The sequence below is a fragment of the Gambusia affinis genome, linkage group LG14, assembly GCF_019740435.1.
Source record: "Gambusia affinis linkage group LG14, SWU_Gaff_1.0, whole genome shotgun sequence".
NCBI classification, from domain to species: domain Eukaryota; kingdom Metazoa; phylum Chordata; class Actinopteri; order Cyprinodontiformes; family Poeciliidae; genus Gambusia; species Gambusia affinis.
In genome coordinates this window covers 25,210,956-25,229,660 of record NC_057881.1, presented here as the reverse complement: position 1 = coordinate 25,229,660, position 18,705 = coordinate 25,210,956, and the positions used below count along the sequence as shown (strand labels likewise).

At 40.4% G+C, this 18,705-nt stretch overlaps 1 protein-coding gene across 1 annotated transcript; it reads left to right on the top strand.

Moving 5' to 3' along the window:
• The first annotated feature begins 4,623 nt into the window (after nt 1–4,623).
• LOC122844100 (FH1/FH2 domain-containing protein 3-like) lies at nt 4,624–18,451 on the top strand. Its single transcript, XM_044139291.1, has 3 exons — nt 4,624–5,152; nt 14,128–14,237; nt 18,283–18,451. The coding sequence occupies exons 1-3, from the start codon at nt 4,988–4,990 to the stop codon at nt 18,449–18,451; spliced, it is 444 nt and encodes a 147-aa protein (XP_043995226.1). The 5' UTR covers nt 4,624–4,987.
• Nucleotides 18,452–18,705: the final 254 nt, after the last annotated feature.

Below are 18,705 nucleotides of genomic sequence, written 5' to 3'. Positions count from 1 at the left end.
TAATGGTTGCTATGGAGACAAGGTAATCCTGAGATGCCAACCGCGGCTGTTGTTTTCTAACACCTCGATTTGGAGATTTAGCTGTTGAAAAGGATTTTCACTGTGGAGCTGCGACGAAAGTTGATTTCTTTTTTTTTTTTCTAAACAAATAAAAGTTGATAAAGCACCTTTAAAATTGATGACAACAAAACGGTAAAGGCTCTGATCGCGTATCTCGCTCGGGCCCACAGACGGATAACAGGCAGAGGACAGCAAAATGAATTTATGACATTTTTACAGCCCCCGTTCACGTGGCATCATGACGCTGGTGGAGACAGAGCAGGAGAAACCAAAGGTTGCATCCCCCAAATAACAACAGGAGCGGTTTGAAAGGAAAGAAAACACGATAAGGCACGAGGCGCAGCATGTTTTTTGACTTTATTTAAATTTTTAGCTGTGGTAGGAGCTCACGCTCTGCCTGGTTAGTGTTTGTTTTAATTAGGGAGTGTTTTGTGCACTGAGTAAATAGCATGATGTATGTGGTGCAGAGGGGCGCAAACATCCGCCATTACAAGAAGTTCAGTTCTTTATTGAAACGTATTAAACACAATAACAAATGAGACTCTTGGAAGAGACTTTGTACTCCTTTCCAGACGGATGGATCTCAGTGTCTTCTGTCATATTGGCTCCGGCTGTGACTTGTGGCTGTTTTAGATCCTTCATCCTACTTCACGTCGTCATGCAGGTGCTATTTAAATGATTAACTGAAGCTACAGGTCAGTTGAACTCATCTGCCCAGAACAACGTGGTTAATCACATTTAATAAGGAGGCAAAATCAAATCGTGGTCCTGTCAGTCATCCTTGTGTGTGCACCGCTCATGCTAGTTAGCATGGCCACCAATGATGGCGGATAAACATCTTTAATGGAGCAGTAAGTTGTTTCTCTGCTGTTAGCACGTTTAGCAGTGTGTACATAAGGTTGATTGACAACACTAATTAACAGTGAGACACTCCTCCTGGTGCTGATTGGATGCTTTTGACCGTGGTTTTTTTTTTTTTTTTTTGGAGAATCTATCGTAACTCAGGGAGGAGGAAAAGCTTCATTTATTCACAGATTGTCTCTCATAAATAGTTTTAACAAATTTGTTAAAAGAAAACACAAAAAAAACTGTTTATTCAAGTTACATGGTGTAATTTTAATATAATCATCATTTAAAAACTGCTTTCTTCTATTTTCACAGATTGTCTTTATATATATATATATATATATATATATATATATATATATATTTATATATAACAACATATTTGATGATCTGAAACATTTAGATGTGTAGGAGGAAAAAAAAAAGCCAAACCAGATGAAACACGACTGTCATTTTTTTCACAAACTTTCACATGAATGATAAAAACCCAAAGATCAGAATCCGTCTAATCAGTTATTTCTTCACTCCTTATACAGCAGAACGGCAACACGCCTAAAAAGCATTTACAACCCACGACTTAAAGTGCGAGTCATTCATTTCTGTTAAATTGGTTTCTTAGCATTTTATTGTAAAGACACATCTCATCCGTCTGAGTTAATATTTAACACAAATGGCTTCAAAGCGCATGTAAATGCTGGCTCACGGTCACACATCCCAGTTGTATAAGGCTGGCTTTCAGTATTTCTAATTCAAGCCTTTTAAATGTTAACCTTTCTACTTTTCCTTATCAGTTTTGAGCATTAAAATGGAGTGCTTGGCTGAAGAGAGTACTCCCCTCCCTCCCTGTTTTGTGTGGATATACCGGAGGTCTAAAACGCAGCAAAACAAGTCAGAAACATTACAGGCTGCATAAATAAACAGCTGCTGAGCCATTATGTACCGTCGCTGTGTGTTTTATTTGCTTTTCCTGTCCCCCATGTTGGGAGATCTGTTTTTCAGGGCCGTGTTTGAGGCTATCACACGGCGACAGACTCAAAACAACAGCATGCTCTATTTACATTTACATGCTTCTCCTCAGAGGACGGTCTCATGACAGAGACATGAGACAATATCCCCACCAGCACTGAAAGAAAATCAGTGCAGAGCATTAAAAAAAAAAAGTATTTCTACCCTACACAAACCTCAATGTGTTTTATTATGATTTTATGTCACTGTGTTAATTCAATTCAATTGATAAAATGCTTTATTGGTCTCAAAGGGACAATTTAATGTTGTTGTGACTCAGTTGTATGAAGAGATATTGTTGATGGTGATGGCTGTGGTGGGCAGGAAAGATCGCCTGTAGCGATCTGTATCGCAACGAATTTGAAGATGCCTCTGACTGAAGTCTCATGAAAGCAAGAAATACTTAAAGTTGTCCAATAAATAATATGGAAATATTTTTTATTTTATTTTTTAATCGCAGTTGGAAAGAATTCAAAGCACTTCACTTTTTCCACACTATGCTACACTTGTTCCAAGTTGTGTTGAATTATTTTCTCCTCGAAACTCCACACAACTCCCCTGTTTTGCAAATTAATCAAAAATAATAATAAAAAAGACGCCCAAGAAATTTAATTTACATAAGTATTCACAGTAACGCTCAAAACCACTGGTTATCCTTGAGATGTTTGGTCAGATTAAATGGAGTCCAGCTGTGGTAAATTCAGTTGTTCGTCTCGATAAATAAAACCAGAGGAATCGCCTTGTCTCCAAGCCCCAAACCTATGATGATGAAATGTTCTAAAAAAAAGTTATAAAACAATCTGCATCCCTCAGCTATATTTTAACCTTTTCGCTTCGTAAAAATGTATTTAGATTTGGTCACACTCCCCCGACCAGAAGGTCAATGGGCTCGAAAGATTAAGTAACTCTTAAAGTAAGGAGCAACTGTAAATGAGTGACAAAAGGACTCTGTGGGAAAAATGCAAATGCTATCCTCTTCTGAAACACTACTAAAAATACAATAAGATTGGGCTTCGGCCATTCTGATTGAATCCATAAATTCTGTCATTAAGATGCCGACATTTCATTTTTGAAAGAAATGCAAAACAGAAAATATCCGAGAAAACCTCACCCAGCTCCGCCTGTGTGACCAGGAGGAACGCCATAAGCCACACGTCCAAAGGTTGACGGAGGAGCTGCCAAATACATAAACAGATTTCCAGATCCTCAGCAAAATCGGCCGAAACTGGACTTTGTCACTTACTCACCGGTGTAAAACAGGAATAAAACAGGATTCTCTGATAAGTGAGTTATTTACGCCATGCAGTCGCCTGGAAACTGTTGAGGTGGTACAGTTAACGCAAAAGAAAGCAGAAAATATTTTTTCAAAGTTTAACTTCCTGCCCTGAGAAATCCTCTTGCACCCCTAGGCATTCAGGCCAAAAGTAGAGATAAAAACATGTCGTTGTGAGAAACATGAAGTCTGTTACAGGTAAAGATTCTGTGAAATATTTATTGGATTTGAATAATACATCTCAACAGCCCTATTTATTCAATCTTCATAATATTGTCCTGTGATTGGAGTTGTATTCAGATTGGTGACAAAATCCAATCACAGTTTTAATTTAAGTTTTCCAACCACTCACTTAATTTAGCTGCGGTTAAAACAGAGGGTTTCTGCCCCCTGGTGGTATGAAGGAGATATTTTTGCCAATTCCTCTCTTTAATTAACCAGGAAGTTGACGCTAGATTTAGCTGCCAGACGGCCAGCATCTTCAGTATTAATTTTGATTAGTTAATATATATATATATATTATTGTGCTTTGTGTTTAACCTGTAATCCTACCCAGTTTCTACTGAGGTTTGTAAAAGCTGGATCTGACTCTATTTCCTTTTTTCATGTCTTCAGGTAAAACGGTTAAAAACTTGATGGAGTCAAAAATATAAATATAATTTTTAGGTTTTAATCTTTAACCGCTTATCTTTTTTAACTTGTTGATAAATTTGTGAGTCCTGCGTAATCAAAATAGCTTCCCGAGGCAGCCTGCAGATGGCAGCATTGCGATACTGATACGCTTTTCACACTCTTTTTTTTTTAAAAGATAGAATCATCTATTTTGACGGATTTTTCATAGGAATTAGATTTATTTTTTATTTTGTGTTTATTTTTTCAAAACTATATTTTTAAACTAATTCAAAGTTACTTAAAATCAATTTGATATTTTGTTATCTTTAAAATGTAATAAAAAAATTTTAGTAAAGAGGTATACAGTAATTGGTCATTCAAATTATCAAGCAAAAAAATCACTTTTTGTTGTCCAGTATAGAAAATTCCAGTAAAGTACAGCGCAGTTTGCTGTAATGACAGACTGAAGAGGCTGCAGCTGCAAGATGTGGCCACAAGATGTCACCAGAGATCAACAGTTTTCCACAGGAATAACGTTAAAAACAAAGTTCTGGTGTCAATAAATGACATAAATAAATGAATAAATTACAACTAAAATAAAGCAGTATATATTACAAAATTTCCAAGCCTAAATTTGATCCCGAAACCTCTCATTATTATTATTGTTATTTATTAATTATTTTTACAGTTATTCAGTCTAAAATGTTTTACTGTTGTTGTTTCAGATGACCATCGGATTAGTGCTCAGATGATTTTCATGGAGGAAGCCAATGGAAAGCAGGAGAGAGTGAGGAGGAGAAGGAGGGCAGAGGGGAAAATAGACACAGCTCAGTCAGAGAGGGGTGGGATGGATTAGGCTCAGACAGACAGCAGACCGGCTGTCCCAGCCAGGCTGCGCTGATCCTTCACTCTCCGCTTTGCTCCCTCCTCTTCATCACCGGCCACCTGCCTCTCCGAGAATAACTCCCGACCGCTCAGGACCGAGCGAGCCTCGCCGCAGACGGAGAAAGGGCGACATCCCCCCACATTCGCTCCGGGCGTTCTTGGCGACGGGGATTTGTCGTCGTTACCGGCTGAGGAGCGCTCCTGCTTCTCCTACCACCCTCCACCCTCAAAACCTCTCGACTGCCCTCCTACCCTCTACCCTGCCCCGTCCGTCCCCTCAGAAGAAGCCACTTGCATGGATGCAGCATGGCCACGTTCGTCTGCAGGGTTCAGTTTTTAGATGACACCGATCCGTTCAACAGCACTAACTTTCCAGAGCCGACCAGACCCCCGGTGTACACCTTCCGGGAGGACATCCCCCTCATCAACCAGCTAGCGGGCGTCCATCGGCTCCTCAAAGCTCCACACAAGGTAGGATAATCCCTTTGGTAAACAGCGCTGGAATCACCTTCCTTTATGGAAACAAACAAAAACAAGACGAAACAAGGAGTGTTGATGAGTTGATCTGACAGAAATCTGTTGTAGAATATCAGTTTGTTTATATTTTTAACGTTTGGGTGTGTTTGGGGAAAAGTTAGAGCAGAACCACATGGAGTTTTTTGGACTTCTGTTTTTCTCCCCTTCAAGGCTCCTGCAAATACACTCCAGCAGCCAGTATTCAGAGGCTATTTTCAGAACACAAGTGACTCCAATCTGTGGAATGAAACAAGGTTGCCACAAAGCCTTCAGCAGCTTCGAAACGCTGCCTTCACTTATAAAAGATTAAATATCCAGGGGCGGTCGCAGGAGGTTATAAAAAGAGATGGGGTCACTGATAATCTGGGTTGGCACACGTTAAAAACAAAAGCCGGAATGAAATTTCACAATTTTAGTGGAGTTTTCCTCAATGAAGTACACTTTTTATTCAGGTCTTAATGTGTATACTGTCTTTACCAGTTCTACAGTAGTAAAAAGAAAAGGTCTTTCCTTTTGACCCTGCCGTTTTAGGGGTTTCTCAGTCTCAGAATGAACCCCGTCAGGTTGAAATCTCCTCCAGCCAAGTGAACCCGATTGCTGCGTATCTGTGCTCTACCCGTCACTCTAACAGGTGGCTGCAAACGCAACAGGGCGACTAGATATATATCCCTAGCTGTCCCACTCCTCTGCCCCCAAATGACAGTCCCACTGCTCAGGCGCCCAGCAACCCCAATCCCAGATGATCGGCTCAGTCAGAGGAGCGTGTCGGAGCAGAAAAGATGCAGCTTTAGGGCCGTTTTGATGGGGAGAAAAGATGACGTTGAAACAAAACGGTACATTCCTCACTGACAAGGCTGACTGGAACACATGATCACACCAGGCATGGGCTGGTATGACATTCTCCAGGGATGATAGAATCGAGTAAAAATAACATGGTTTCCACTTGATACTGGTATGAACACAAACCTTTCCTAGAGTTATTATTAGAGATACACCGATTTCTGATTTCCTCTGAGATCTGACTGGCCGCTTCTGTTCTGACTGATGCTTTAAAATAACATCAGAACTCAGAGATTCTGCTGCAGGTTCTTTGGCAAAGTTGGTTTCTATTTATTTATCATGGCATGTGTTCCTAAACCTTATATTCATATGTTATTGCGCTAAAAAAAAAAAAAAAAAAGGTTTATGCTCTGAGTTAATGTATTTTTAGAAATAAAAAACAGTGGAAGTTCTTATGTCTTGATGAACAAGGGGAAAAAAATCCCTTTTTAAAAAATACTTGACCTGCTGATCCCGATTTTCTGATTTGGATTCGTGATATTAGAAGGCGTTTTTGGATAAATGTGGAATACATCACTGGAAAATCTAATTCTACTGCATGGCACCTGAAATATAAACCTACCCAATGTTACATTTTGGCTGTTCTTTGTGGTTATGATAGTGCAGAGAGTGTATTGGAATGTTCTATACATTCCCCAACATCAAGTCAAGTTTATGGATGATCTGCACAGCAGTTAGAACACGTTGAAGGTAACGGACCTCGCAGACCGCCAGCAATTTCCTACGATTGATTTTTTACTCTCACATGAATAGTCGATCTTCATGAGAGAAAAAATCATATCGGCGCCTGAATAGTCGGTCACAATAGGTGTTTCTTGAGCTTAACCCTGTAGAATACCTTGTAGGTAAATTAGAGTAGAGAGTAGGGTGTGTCGAAAAATGGACCAGCCGATAAATTGGATCTGATTTCCTTAATTTTGGGACTCCGATGAGTGTGAAGCTGATCTTATCTACGTCCTCAAGGTCTAAAAACTAGCCACTGTACTCTGAGAGGATTGGCCCAACGGGTCGTGTCTTCAGGTTTGCAGCTGGCAATGCAGTTGGCAATAGTCACTCCACTGTTGCCAACTCTGTGAATTTCTTCCTATATTTAGCAACATTTCAGCAAAACAAAAACAACCAATTGGCAATTCAAGCTTTTTATAATTGCTGATTGATTTGAGTCTGACCTCACAGATATAGGAATCTCCAAAAAGTCATGTAAACACACTGCTAAGCCTGGAAGAAAGCCTTCAAGTAAATACTTTCAATAGTCCAGTGTAATATCAAGTGGTCAGTCTTGTTTCTCGTGCATAAACTGTAGCAGCCCTCTCTAACCTAGCTGCTAATGCTGACCAACAAGTGGGGAATGCTTCAAAGCATAAACTATGGCGGCACATTCTCTGGCATCTCATTGAAAGCTCGTTGCACCGTAGGATTGCATGATGGAGAATTCCAATGGTTTTAAAATCGTAACTCTTTAGTACCTCAGCATCGGTAACCAGCCGATGCCCAGAACTCACCCAGGCGAGCCGTCAAAGTGATGCAGACCTTATTATACGCCCTCTTATTTGTGTGATTTTCAAATAAGCAGACAGTAAAGTTTAAACTGAAAATCAAAGGAGACTCGGGAGTTTGAAGTGCTGCCAAGATGACCCCATCGGCGAGCCAGCACTCGACAGTGGAATGGCTTTTTCCAAAACCAGTGGATCTTGTGCTGCCCGATCCTTAAAAGCCACAAAACAAATGAAAAATAGCCCACAGCACAGAAAAGCTTATGATTACAACTTACGCAAGGACAGATGGTGCAGTCTGTGTTTGTGTTTGCAATTTTATTCCCATCCCAGAGGAAGACTGTGTGCTATGGCAACTGGATATTGTGCTTAGATTATAGGGATGGGATGGAATCGCTGCGCTTTTGCCCGTCGCATAGTCGGGATCCGAACTCTGGGGCTTTTTTAAGGATTTGCTCTGGAGATAACATGGAAAAATCTGAAAAATGACACTTTTTTTAAAGTGATTTGTTTCACTTCTTGGGTTATTTCTCAGTCTTTTAAAGCGGCTTTTTCTTCTCACTGTACCCTCAGCGTCCTGAACTTTTCTCCCTGGGTTATTATGCTGTGATGGGAGAATTCTGCGCCGACTGGCTCGGCTGCATGTAAAGTATAGGTCACTTGTCCCAGAATTCCTGTGGCCGTGGCCTGGATCCTTGCGACACTTTGTTCTCCTCACTTTGGGCGCTGTGGTTTTCCTGTCCTCTTCCTCTACGTCCTCTTCCACCTCTCTGACCAAACACAAGCATAAACACACAGCCCGGGTTGCTAGGGCTAAATCGGAGAGCCTTGGATGTGTTGCTTGGTCCAAGCTGCTCTTGCCCTTCTGTCAGAACAGTTCGGATAAATCATCATCAAAGAGATCCAGCTCACCGCACGGGTTTCGGTCTACTGCAGTGGTACTTTTTTTCATATCTTGTACCATCACAACAGCAAACTGTAGTGAATTTCAGTGGGATCAAGGTAGAGTTTATGCATTGTTTTGATCGCCGGCGCTCAAGCTGTCATGTCTCGCGGTGGGTATGGGTTCGCACGTACACCAGAAAGTACTATTTTGTTTTCAAAGTCGACCCTCAAAAAGGATTTTCCTGTTGCCGATTGTTGTTCGATTACACACAGGTTGAAGCTCTCCACTAATGAGGTGATTTCTGAAGATTTTTATTAAGAATGAGCTTGTGTTTAAATGTCGTGTGTAACGAATCCAAACGTAGCTCGAGGCGCTCCCCAAAATGTCACTCCCTTCATTTGATCTAAATAAATGGGCATTAAAGCTAAAAAATGTTGGTGGGGGTGGTGAGATCAATAACAAAATGTACAAGAATGCATAATAGTATTAAAAATATATGAATCAAAATAAAATAAATGACAAAACAAGCAAATAAAGTATTATTTCAAAGCCATGTCAAAATCTTTTTTTTCCTGAAGACATTTTGCAAACTCTGTTCCAATGCAAATGCATGCCACACTTTACAGATTTTTAGTCATAAACAATTTGAAAATTGTGCATTCTTGTCTTTTCAGTGTCGTTTATGCTTTTGTCCACCAAACAGTTTCCCAGTAAGATACGCTGAAGTCTGTGGATGTAATGCCACACAATGCGCCCAAGGGGCATGAATACTTTCCCTGCACACTTTTACAGTAAGAAACTCCCTTCCCCTACAAAAAAAACACAAAAAAATCCCCAGTAAATCCTGCACTTCAGAGGTCGACTTTTATTGAATTAGCGAATAGCTCTTGTTAAAGCAGCCCTGAGAGACTTAATGGCCACATGGAAAAGCCTTCCCCCCCACGCTCTTTCTAGAACAGAATCTCCTGCGTCGCTAAAAGTCGCCGGCTAAATTACGTAAGGGCATCTATAACTGTCGACTGACCACGATCATCGGCAGGCTGGGTGTTATTTTAACATGGAAGTAATTACATCCCGCCTCTCGCCCTCCTGTGTTTTTGCTTTTCTTCCTTCCTTTGCTTCACTCCTTCTGGGAGAAATTGGTTAAATGGGTGTAAAGCAGATCGGTCATTATGTTCCTCTGGCCCCCGTTTTGTGGAGCCGACTCTCTTCCATCTACAAACAGCGAGACGTGTTTTTGGTATATTAATACCTGCATCCCCCGAGACAAGAGTTCATAGGAAGAGACTGGCTTTGGTTGACGCTGTATTAGGAGGTGTGTTTGTGACGTTTTCTTGATCTTTTTATTTGAAAGATTATGTGACATAGAAGAGAAGGAGGTCGGGTGCTGTGGTGGATGATGTAAGAGTTTTGAGTCCATCGAAAATGATGGAATTGCAAGATTCTCATTAATGCATCAATTAATGAGAGTCGATTTCTTCCGTCTTTGATTTGCCAACCAGATTCCAGTAGAGATGCGTCTTTCAATAGGTCAAAAGTCAGAATCCATCAAGGAAAATTCAGTCGATTATTATCTGCGCTTGACATTTTCTGTATCAATGTTTTAGTTCCCCCGCCTCCTGTTCATTTGGGCCTTGCCAAACTCAAGGCCCGTGGGCCAAATCCGGCCCGCCGTAGCTTTTTATGTGGCCCCCTAGATTCTAGACTAAACACTAAGTGTGCTTAAACATAAAGTTATCAATAAAATCAATGCTGTTTTTATCTGTTTACTGCCAAATTACATCAATCAATCAGTCCCTCGGGCTCCTTGAGAATTATTGTGGAAATTCATGCAAAATCAACAGATCCTCTGACTTTTTTTGAGCTAATATATAATTGGAAGGTAATTGCAGATTTTTCTCAAAAATTGTCAAAAACTTTCTTACTTGTACTGAACAGCTGCCTCAGCTTCGACTGATGTCAGATTATAGTCCGTAATCCATACAGCAAGTAATAAAAAGTCACATATGCTGTCATCGATATAAGTGCAAATGTTGCAAATATTTCCAAATTAGTGTCACAAACGCTTTGTTTTTTTTAATTGCAAAAAAATTACAAAATGAATTATGCAGTCCTGGAGGGACTGAAAAGATGTACAATAATATTTATTTTTAGGAATTCATTCATATATTAACAGTTTGTGAATGGTTTTATCAATACATTTGGCACAACCGGCCCTTTAAGAGCCTTAATAATCTTCATTGGGCCCAAAATGAAAATGAGTTTCACACCTTTGCATTAGGTCATTAAGACTAAGAACTCCCACTATTGCCACCTTTTTTTATTTTAACCTGCAAGTAATTGTCTTTTTGGATAAAAAAAATTAAAAAGAGAAAAAAATTGAGAAAAAAACAAACAAACAAATGAACTGGTCAAAATTGGAATAATCAAACCTTTAAAGAAAAAAAATAAGAGAACAGTTATAAAGAAAAACCTGGTGAAAATTCAGGTGATGTTGGAGAACGACTGTGGAATGGGATTAAAAATGCTTTTGTTTAATTCTCACAGCAGCAAAAAAAAAAAAAAAAAAAAAAAACTGGGGCAGTGGGGCAGGACATGACCCCCCACCCCACCCCCCACTTGTTGTTTCCAGTCCTTTTGTCCCAGTCCTGGACAGATTTACCAGTTCTCACACACATAGAAAGTGTGAACAACAATGGCTTCACATTTGGGATTAACTTTACTTGGATTCACCTTACCTCACTGTGTTGTATCTGATTTTAGGCATGAAAACCCAGATTTCTCTTTCATAAAGCCCTGCAAACCAGCATAATTTTGGCCATAGAATAAAATTCTGACACTTTCTGTAAACAACCCGTAAATATTTTTTGTTGAAATGTGCACAGAAAACAATTTAAAAACTGCTTCACTTTTTTTCCCATTAACATTGACCTAATGTTGCCGTGAACACCAACCTCCCTTTTACCCCCTCAAAAAAATGTTTTTATCTGAACATGATGCTAAGCTAGCTTTAGCATTCTGGGTTCCTCTTTTGTATGCTAGCTTTTCTTTTGTAACCATTTTCTTTTGCAATTCTTTGCTTCTTTTGTGTTTTGCCAGCTACCGTAGTGTGCTTTGTTTGAGAAAATACACAAATCCCAGGTGTTTAGCGGGCCAAAACATCTCTGCAGTTGGACCTGTGTGCATCAGGGGTGCTTTTGCTAAGTGGATTAGCTAGTTGACACAGATGGATTAATGTTCTTCTGAGGGAAAGAGAGGGAAACTTTTGCAGGACTGCTGTCATTATGCCTGATTATTGTGTAAGATTAGGGGTGCTCCTTCTTGGATTGACTTAAGAGGAGAGTGATTAAAAAAAAGACCTGAGAAAAAACGCTGACTGCATCTCAATCTGTAGTAGAAGTACCTGTTTTTATTGGTACTCTGTAGAAATTTACAAATTAATTATTTACAAGACAAATACGAATAATTTAGTTGCTTGTAGAGCCACCAACAACCAAGGAAGGTGTGTTGCTTGATACAGAAACTTCCAGAAGAAGAGGATTCTGACTCCACTATGGGTGGTGTGTTACGTTCCAATTAACTCTGAGGTTGGCACTCGGATGTGGGGATTGCATCAAACCCAATTATGCTCCAGTTCCAAACTGGAGAACCAGTGGGATTCTCTTTTAGATATGCTTAGCGACCAGGCCGGCTGCTTCTGGGGAAGCAAGCTAATAATATGTTCTCTGCATTGTATTTGTCAACGTTGTGGAACAAGTTCGGTAAAGACGGATGTCTGGAACTGTGCTGGTGGAAGATTAAATTGTACAGCAAAAGAAAAAAGAAAAACAACTTTGGTGTGTGCTTATGAGGTTAGGGTTTGTGACTTTAGTCTTTTTAAATTAGGAACATTTCCATTAAAATAGAAAATCTAACAAAATGATAAAAATGGTGAACGTCCTTCACCCAGTCTATCAGCACCAATGAATAATGACAATTTGTTCTCAATCCAGTTTAATTTGAATGTCCCAACATTCGATTTCAACTCAATTTATTTATATTTGTCCAGAAATCTGATGTTCCATTTGCTAATCGTTGGTCAAAAGTCCTAAAAGAAAAAAAAAAAGCCCTGTCTGTTTATGATCTGGACATGTTCAAATCAAACAACAACATGCCAACGTTGGTGTCTGTCTTGGTTGTGCCCCCATTTGACTTGAGGTCCTTGTGGACTCACTCACCCTCTGCGGCCCGAGTGCACGCTTGCCTCAGAACAGAGTAAATATAGCAAGAGTTATATTTATGCTGCGAGTCCGTCTGATAGTCCGTCCCTGTTTCTACGTGAAAGGGAGGGACGGACAGACGGGGAGCAGGAGCAGGTTTTGCCCTGGTCACAAAGTGTCGTCAGGCCACTTGAATGGTCGTCTGTGGAGGTATGTGTGTGTGTGTGTGTGTGTGTGTGTGTGGGTGGGAGTTTATTAGTGGCACACCTAAGCTTGTGAGATTCCCAACGATACCACCGACCTGCTAAATACCGATGGATGACTCCTCTGATCTCCAAGTCAAGTTTATTTGTATCGCACATTTCAGCGACCAGGAGGTACAAAGGTCCTTACAACGTAAAAAATGTTGTTTTTTTTAAATCGTCAGATAGTCATCAACTATGAAACAAGCAACAAACATTACATTTTGTCAACTGTCTACATCAGAATCATCAAGCAAAAGCACATCATGTTGACCAAAAGCAACTCTGGACAGTGTTTCAGCTGTTTGCTGTTCTAGACGTTTCTTCTGGATTTGTGGTTCGTAGAAGCTGGATGCTGCTTCCTCATATTTGCTTCTGGGGTCAGCAGAACCAGAACCAGAATCAGAACGACCCAGTCACAGGTGTGGAAGGTTTGATACGAACGGCTTTTAACCGGGAACAACACTCCCAGGGTCTCGTCTGCAACAATGATGTAAGTTGCTTTTTGTGAGTCGTCTCCATAGTTCTTTGCACCTGCTCCCACCTGGTGACTGCGCTCATAAAAGATCCACGCCGGTGGGGTGCTTTTTTTTTCTATTTTGTCGATTGAACAGCGTCTAGGTGCGAGATCTGAGCTTAGTTTTTTTTTTTTTTTTTTGTTTTTGTTTTTTACGAGAAACAGACTGTGCTAACTCATACACATGTGAGAAAGGTTTTGGGTGAAACCCCCTGCACCCTGTTCACAGATGCAGAGACAGCTAAAAATGCTGGATCTTCTCGCCTAAAACCAATTGAAGCAAAATTCAAGTCTCACATTTCCCGCAGCTGGTATTTACATGCACTAAGAGCTGCCCCTTGTTGCACTCTGGTTTTGGTTTCACGTCCCTGCAGCTTTATTACGAGTTAATTCCCTCAGCAGCTCCGCCGTAATGCCAAAAGCAGAATCCCCACCGCTGCAAGCGGCCGCCGCTCCTCCACCGACAACTTGTACATGACATTGGCTCGACCCAATAGAGCGGCTTTATTTCAGAGTCTCACATTGTTTCTTCTAATTCAAGGGTGTGAAACATAAATAGACATAAGTAAGTGACCGCTGGAAAAGCGGGTCGAGTCGCCTGCGTCAATCACCAGATGGACTTTACTGGCCTTTTCCGGCGGCCGGGAAGCGAGGTGTGAGTTGCGGTGAAATGGAAGCGACGAGACGTTTTCGGTTGTTTTTGGTTCCGTTTCCGTGTTTCATGACGGCCGTGTCTCTCTCGTGTTTTTGCAGCTCGACGATTGCACACTTCAGCTGTCCCACAATGGGACCTACCTGGACCTGGAGTCCTCGCTGGCCGAGCAAAGGGACGAGCTGGAGGGGTTTCAGGCGGACGATGCAGGGTAAGACCCTTCCGCTCAGCACCACAGAGGCTCTTCCGCCACTTTGCCCCCTCACAAAACATATTCTCTGAGTTCCTTTTTTTTTTTTTTTCTCACATAACGAGCCGAATCACAAGCTGCTGGATGTGGACTTTTTTCTTTTCTTTTTTTTTTTTTTGGGAAGCACAAGTTCATGGAAAGTATGAAGCACTCTGTAAAGCAGGTCAGATGTGCCCTCCTTTCCTTTCCAGAGCAATAACTCTTCTCTCTTGTTTCTTTTTCTTCTTTTAATAAACGACACACTGGTCTTTAGTGTAGTAAAATAAAAATAATTTCAAAAAAGAAAACTGGAAGGTATAAAGGACAGGTTGTGCTGACACTAAATTGTAGCAACAAAACGTCGTCACGTACATCGCCGTAGTTTTCCAGTTTGTGTTTCTGTTTAGAGCCAAGAGAAACCTCTCCCTTGAGGCTTCAGGATTTGCTATAAAACCCGAAACTATGAGAACATTCGTTGCCATTTGCGAGGGTATTAATACCCACTGAGATTTTCCACACTTTGTCACTTGCAACCACAAATCCAATGTAATTTATTAGGATTTTATACTCCAGACTAACAGTCAGAGACCTTTTACAATCCGAGGAGTCATCTCTCTTTATTTTTTTATTTTTTTCGTAATCAAGCGGAAACAATCCCGAAAAGTTAATATTTTGATTAGTTTTTGTTTGTTTGCTTTCCCCCCCCCCACAACTGCTCTAGGAAATTTGCTTTCATGTTTCAATTCCAGAACAATTGTACTCCTATTTTTAGGTTTAATATACGTGTATAAAAAACATCGAACCTTTACAAAAATAAAATAAATAAATTTCATGTTTAACATATTTATAAAAAAAATACTGCAAAAAATTTATTAATTTATCTGTCTGCTAATATTGTTTTTCTATTGTGTTTATCTTTTGTTTTATTCACGCCACATTGTTATTCAATTAGTCAGTGACTCTAGTTAGTGGATCAATGTTAGCGGTGAATGCACGGCCTTGGGATTAATAAAGTTGTCTGAATTTGAATATCGTAGCAACTAACAGTGAGATTTCTTAGTGGAACTTCTGCGCAGACATTGCCTGAAATAATTTTGTCTTAGTATATATATATTTTTTTAAATGTTAGATCTTTATCATTTTTGGCCAAAGCCATTAAGAGTCAAGAGTAGCGCAGCACTGACCTTCTCCCGTCTGTTGCCGTGCACTGATGGTCAGCTGGCTCAAAGACAACTTACTCCGCTTTCTTCCTTCTTACAAGAAAGAGAAATCACGCTGTTGGGAATCGTCCAGCCGTAATCTAGCCGCTAGACTCAGTTTTACTTAATGTTTTCATAGGGTTAGGGTTAGGGTTAGGGGTTAGGGTAGGGTAGGTTCTAAGTCTCCCGTTCGAGTCCTCGCTTAGAAACGATGACCATTACAGATACATGTGCCTTCCAAAAACAAGTGACTAGAAATCATTTTCACAGCCCCGTTTTCAAGACACCCAAACAAATTATGTCCTTTTAGCAAAGTTAGCCTTAATAGCTTGTGTGTTTTCTCTCTCTATAACTGGAAATACTTTGGTGAGGTTAGGAAGATATTCAGTGACATAAAAAAACAAACATTGAGCACACTGCAGGAAAAAACAAAGACACAAAGTAATTTTGACTTGCTTTCTAGTCTAAACATTTCAGTACGTTTAAATTAAGACATAACTGGAGCTTGTTTTAAGTCAATAATTTCTTAACATTGATGATAAAGTTGTAGTCCCACTGGCAAGTTGCCTTCACTTATAACAAGACATTTTTTCCCATGTACAAAAGATTAGAAATCTGTCAGGGGAGCTAGTGCTTCTTTTTTATGTCAAAATTAAGGAATTATTGACTTAACACATCTTACTGGAAAGTTACTTGTGAGTTAGTACACCTGAAATGAGACAAAATTAAGAAAGTTGCACAAGAAACTACACAAAAGATACTTTGTAAGCAGCAAAACGTTTGAAAGCCCTAAACAATCATGAATGCGTTTAACCACGTTCGCTAGCTAACTCCTAGCTTAACAACGAGCAGCCCCATCCATCTTTAGCTAATTAATTAAACCAAACTTTAGAGGAACTTTTTTGTTGTCTGGTTTTGTTTTTTGCGCCTGAAGCGTGTTCCCATTAGACCCCTGAGTATCACACACACACACACACACACCCACACGCATGTTTGCACAGCTATCTTTGCGAGGACTTTCCATTGACTTCCATTCTTTTCTACAGCCTAAACCTTACCCTAACCCTAACCAAAACGCAATTCACACCTTAGTCCTAAATCTGACCCCTGACCCCAAAACAGCACTTCCCCTTGTGGGGACCAGGCTTTGGTCCGCACAACGTAGTATGTGTCAGGAAAATGGTCCCCACAAGGTATTAGAAATAAACGCATGCACACGGCAGCTGCTAATGGGGGGCTGCTGGCACGGTTGGGACATTGTGTGTTCGTGGAGAGTTGCGGTATGTTGATCTTTTTGGGGACGGCAGCGTGATCGGTGCTGGCTGTCCCCCAGATGAGCGATGTTCTTTGTGTCTGTTTGTATGCGTGCTTGTTTCCATGTGGACATTTCTTAGTATCCGTCTGCCCAAGAGTCCAGAGGATGGACAGGTGAATAATAATTTATAATAAGTATTTCTGACTGGTTTGTATTGGTATGACTTTCCTGCCCCATGGTCACTTTTTAAGATGGACACTTTTTCAAATTTGTAAATTGTTCACAGTCAGAATGACTTATTTATTTAATTATTTATTTTTTTATTTTTGGTTTAATTTGTGTTCTCTAGTTTAAGATCTTGGAACTACTTTGAAAATCAACAACATGTGGCGAGGCTAATTCCTGATTGGACGTGGCTCTTTGTTCGGTTACGTAATGGGGAATTCCAATACCTGCATTTGACAAAAACCCCATTTTATGTTACACACACAACACACGCCAAAATAGATGGTTTTACCTGGATTATTTTTATACTAAATATTTCAACTTCTCAGATGGATGGAAGGCCTAGAAGAAGAAAAAAAAAAGCCCCGTTGCCCAGAGAACTGCAGTTTCTAATACACGATAAAGCATTTTGGTCACCAGATTTTCACTCCGAATTTTCCCACAAGTCAAATATGCGTCAGGACTCCAGCTGTGGCGGGACGCTGCTCACCGCAGCTCGCAGTAAACAAAGTCCTTTCACGGCACGGACATCTCAGCCTGGGAGAGAAAATCGCTGAGATTATGTCACTGACCTCCTTCTGAGCTGTTTATTTATCTGCCTTTGTATTAATTAAAACATTAAAAATAAATCTGAACTAGACTGAGTCTCTGATCTTTAATGCTGCTTTTTTTTTTTATCCACTTTATGCAAGTTTTTCTTTGCTTATTTTGAAAATCCGCTCCACATTATTGTTGCTTTGCTGAGGCAACAGACTATAGAGAATACTTTGATGGATTGTGTTGATATTTTCCTTCACTTCGCAGCTGATAACAGAAATCCGTCTGCTCTCTTCTTTAGATTTTGCTTCTCTGTTCGTTTTGCATAAGTAGCAGCACTGCAGCAGTACTACACACTGTCAGAGCGGTGCTTTCCCTGCTTTTGTTGGATTTTATCATGTTGGTGATGGAAGACACTGATTTGTCCAGAAAGATCAGGGGACGTCTTGCTGAGTGTGAAAGCACATCAACATGTTGGCATGCAGAGTTTTTTGTGTGTGTGTGTGTGTGTGTTTTTTATTTTTGCATATGTGTGTGTGTGTGTAAATGGGGACAAGGGTGTAAAGAAAATGGATGGATGGATGTGTGTAAACGTTTGTTGTGTCTCCTTGCGTTTCTGCTGTCTAATCTCCAGGTTCAGATGTGTATCAGTATAGGGGCGCAAATTTGATGCAGGTCACTGCAAAATACAAAACCTCTGTCACTTCTCACACAGCAACATAAATTATTACATGTGTCCAAAAGAAAAAGAAAAATCAATAATTATTTATTCGTCATTTTTATGGTTGATTTGTCCTCCCCACTGTTTCAGGTCCAGAGGGAAGAAGCACAGTGTTATATTGCGGACCCAGCTGACCGTCCGTGTTCATGCCTGCATCGGTGAGTGCTGTATGATGAGTTTCTGCTTTTGTGCGACACTCTTTATTTCTCCTGACGCTCTCACACACACACACACACACACACACACACGTGTCACCTGAAACACCGTCTCCTAAAAAGACACACGTCACACCGTGTGTTCGACCTACTTTTAAAGACCTGAAAAGCGGCATCATGTGCGCCGTTGATTAGCGTGTGAAAATGTCTCTAATTTTACCATCATTTAAGAACAAATGGCTGTGAACTGATTTAAATTAGCAGTGAGAGCTTTGAGGTAGGTGTTGACACACTGCAGCTCACCACTCCTTTTACTGCAGAAGTTTAGAGAATAGAGATGCACAAATCAAATATTGGT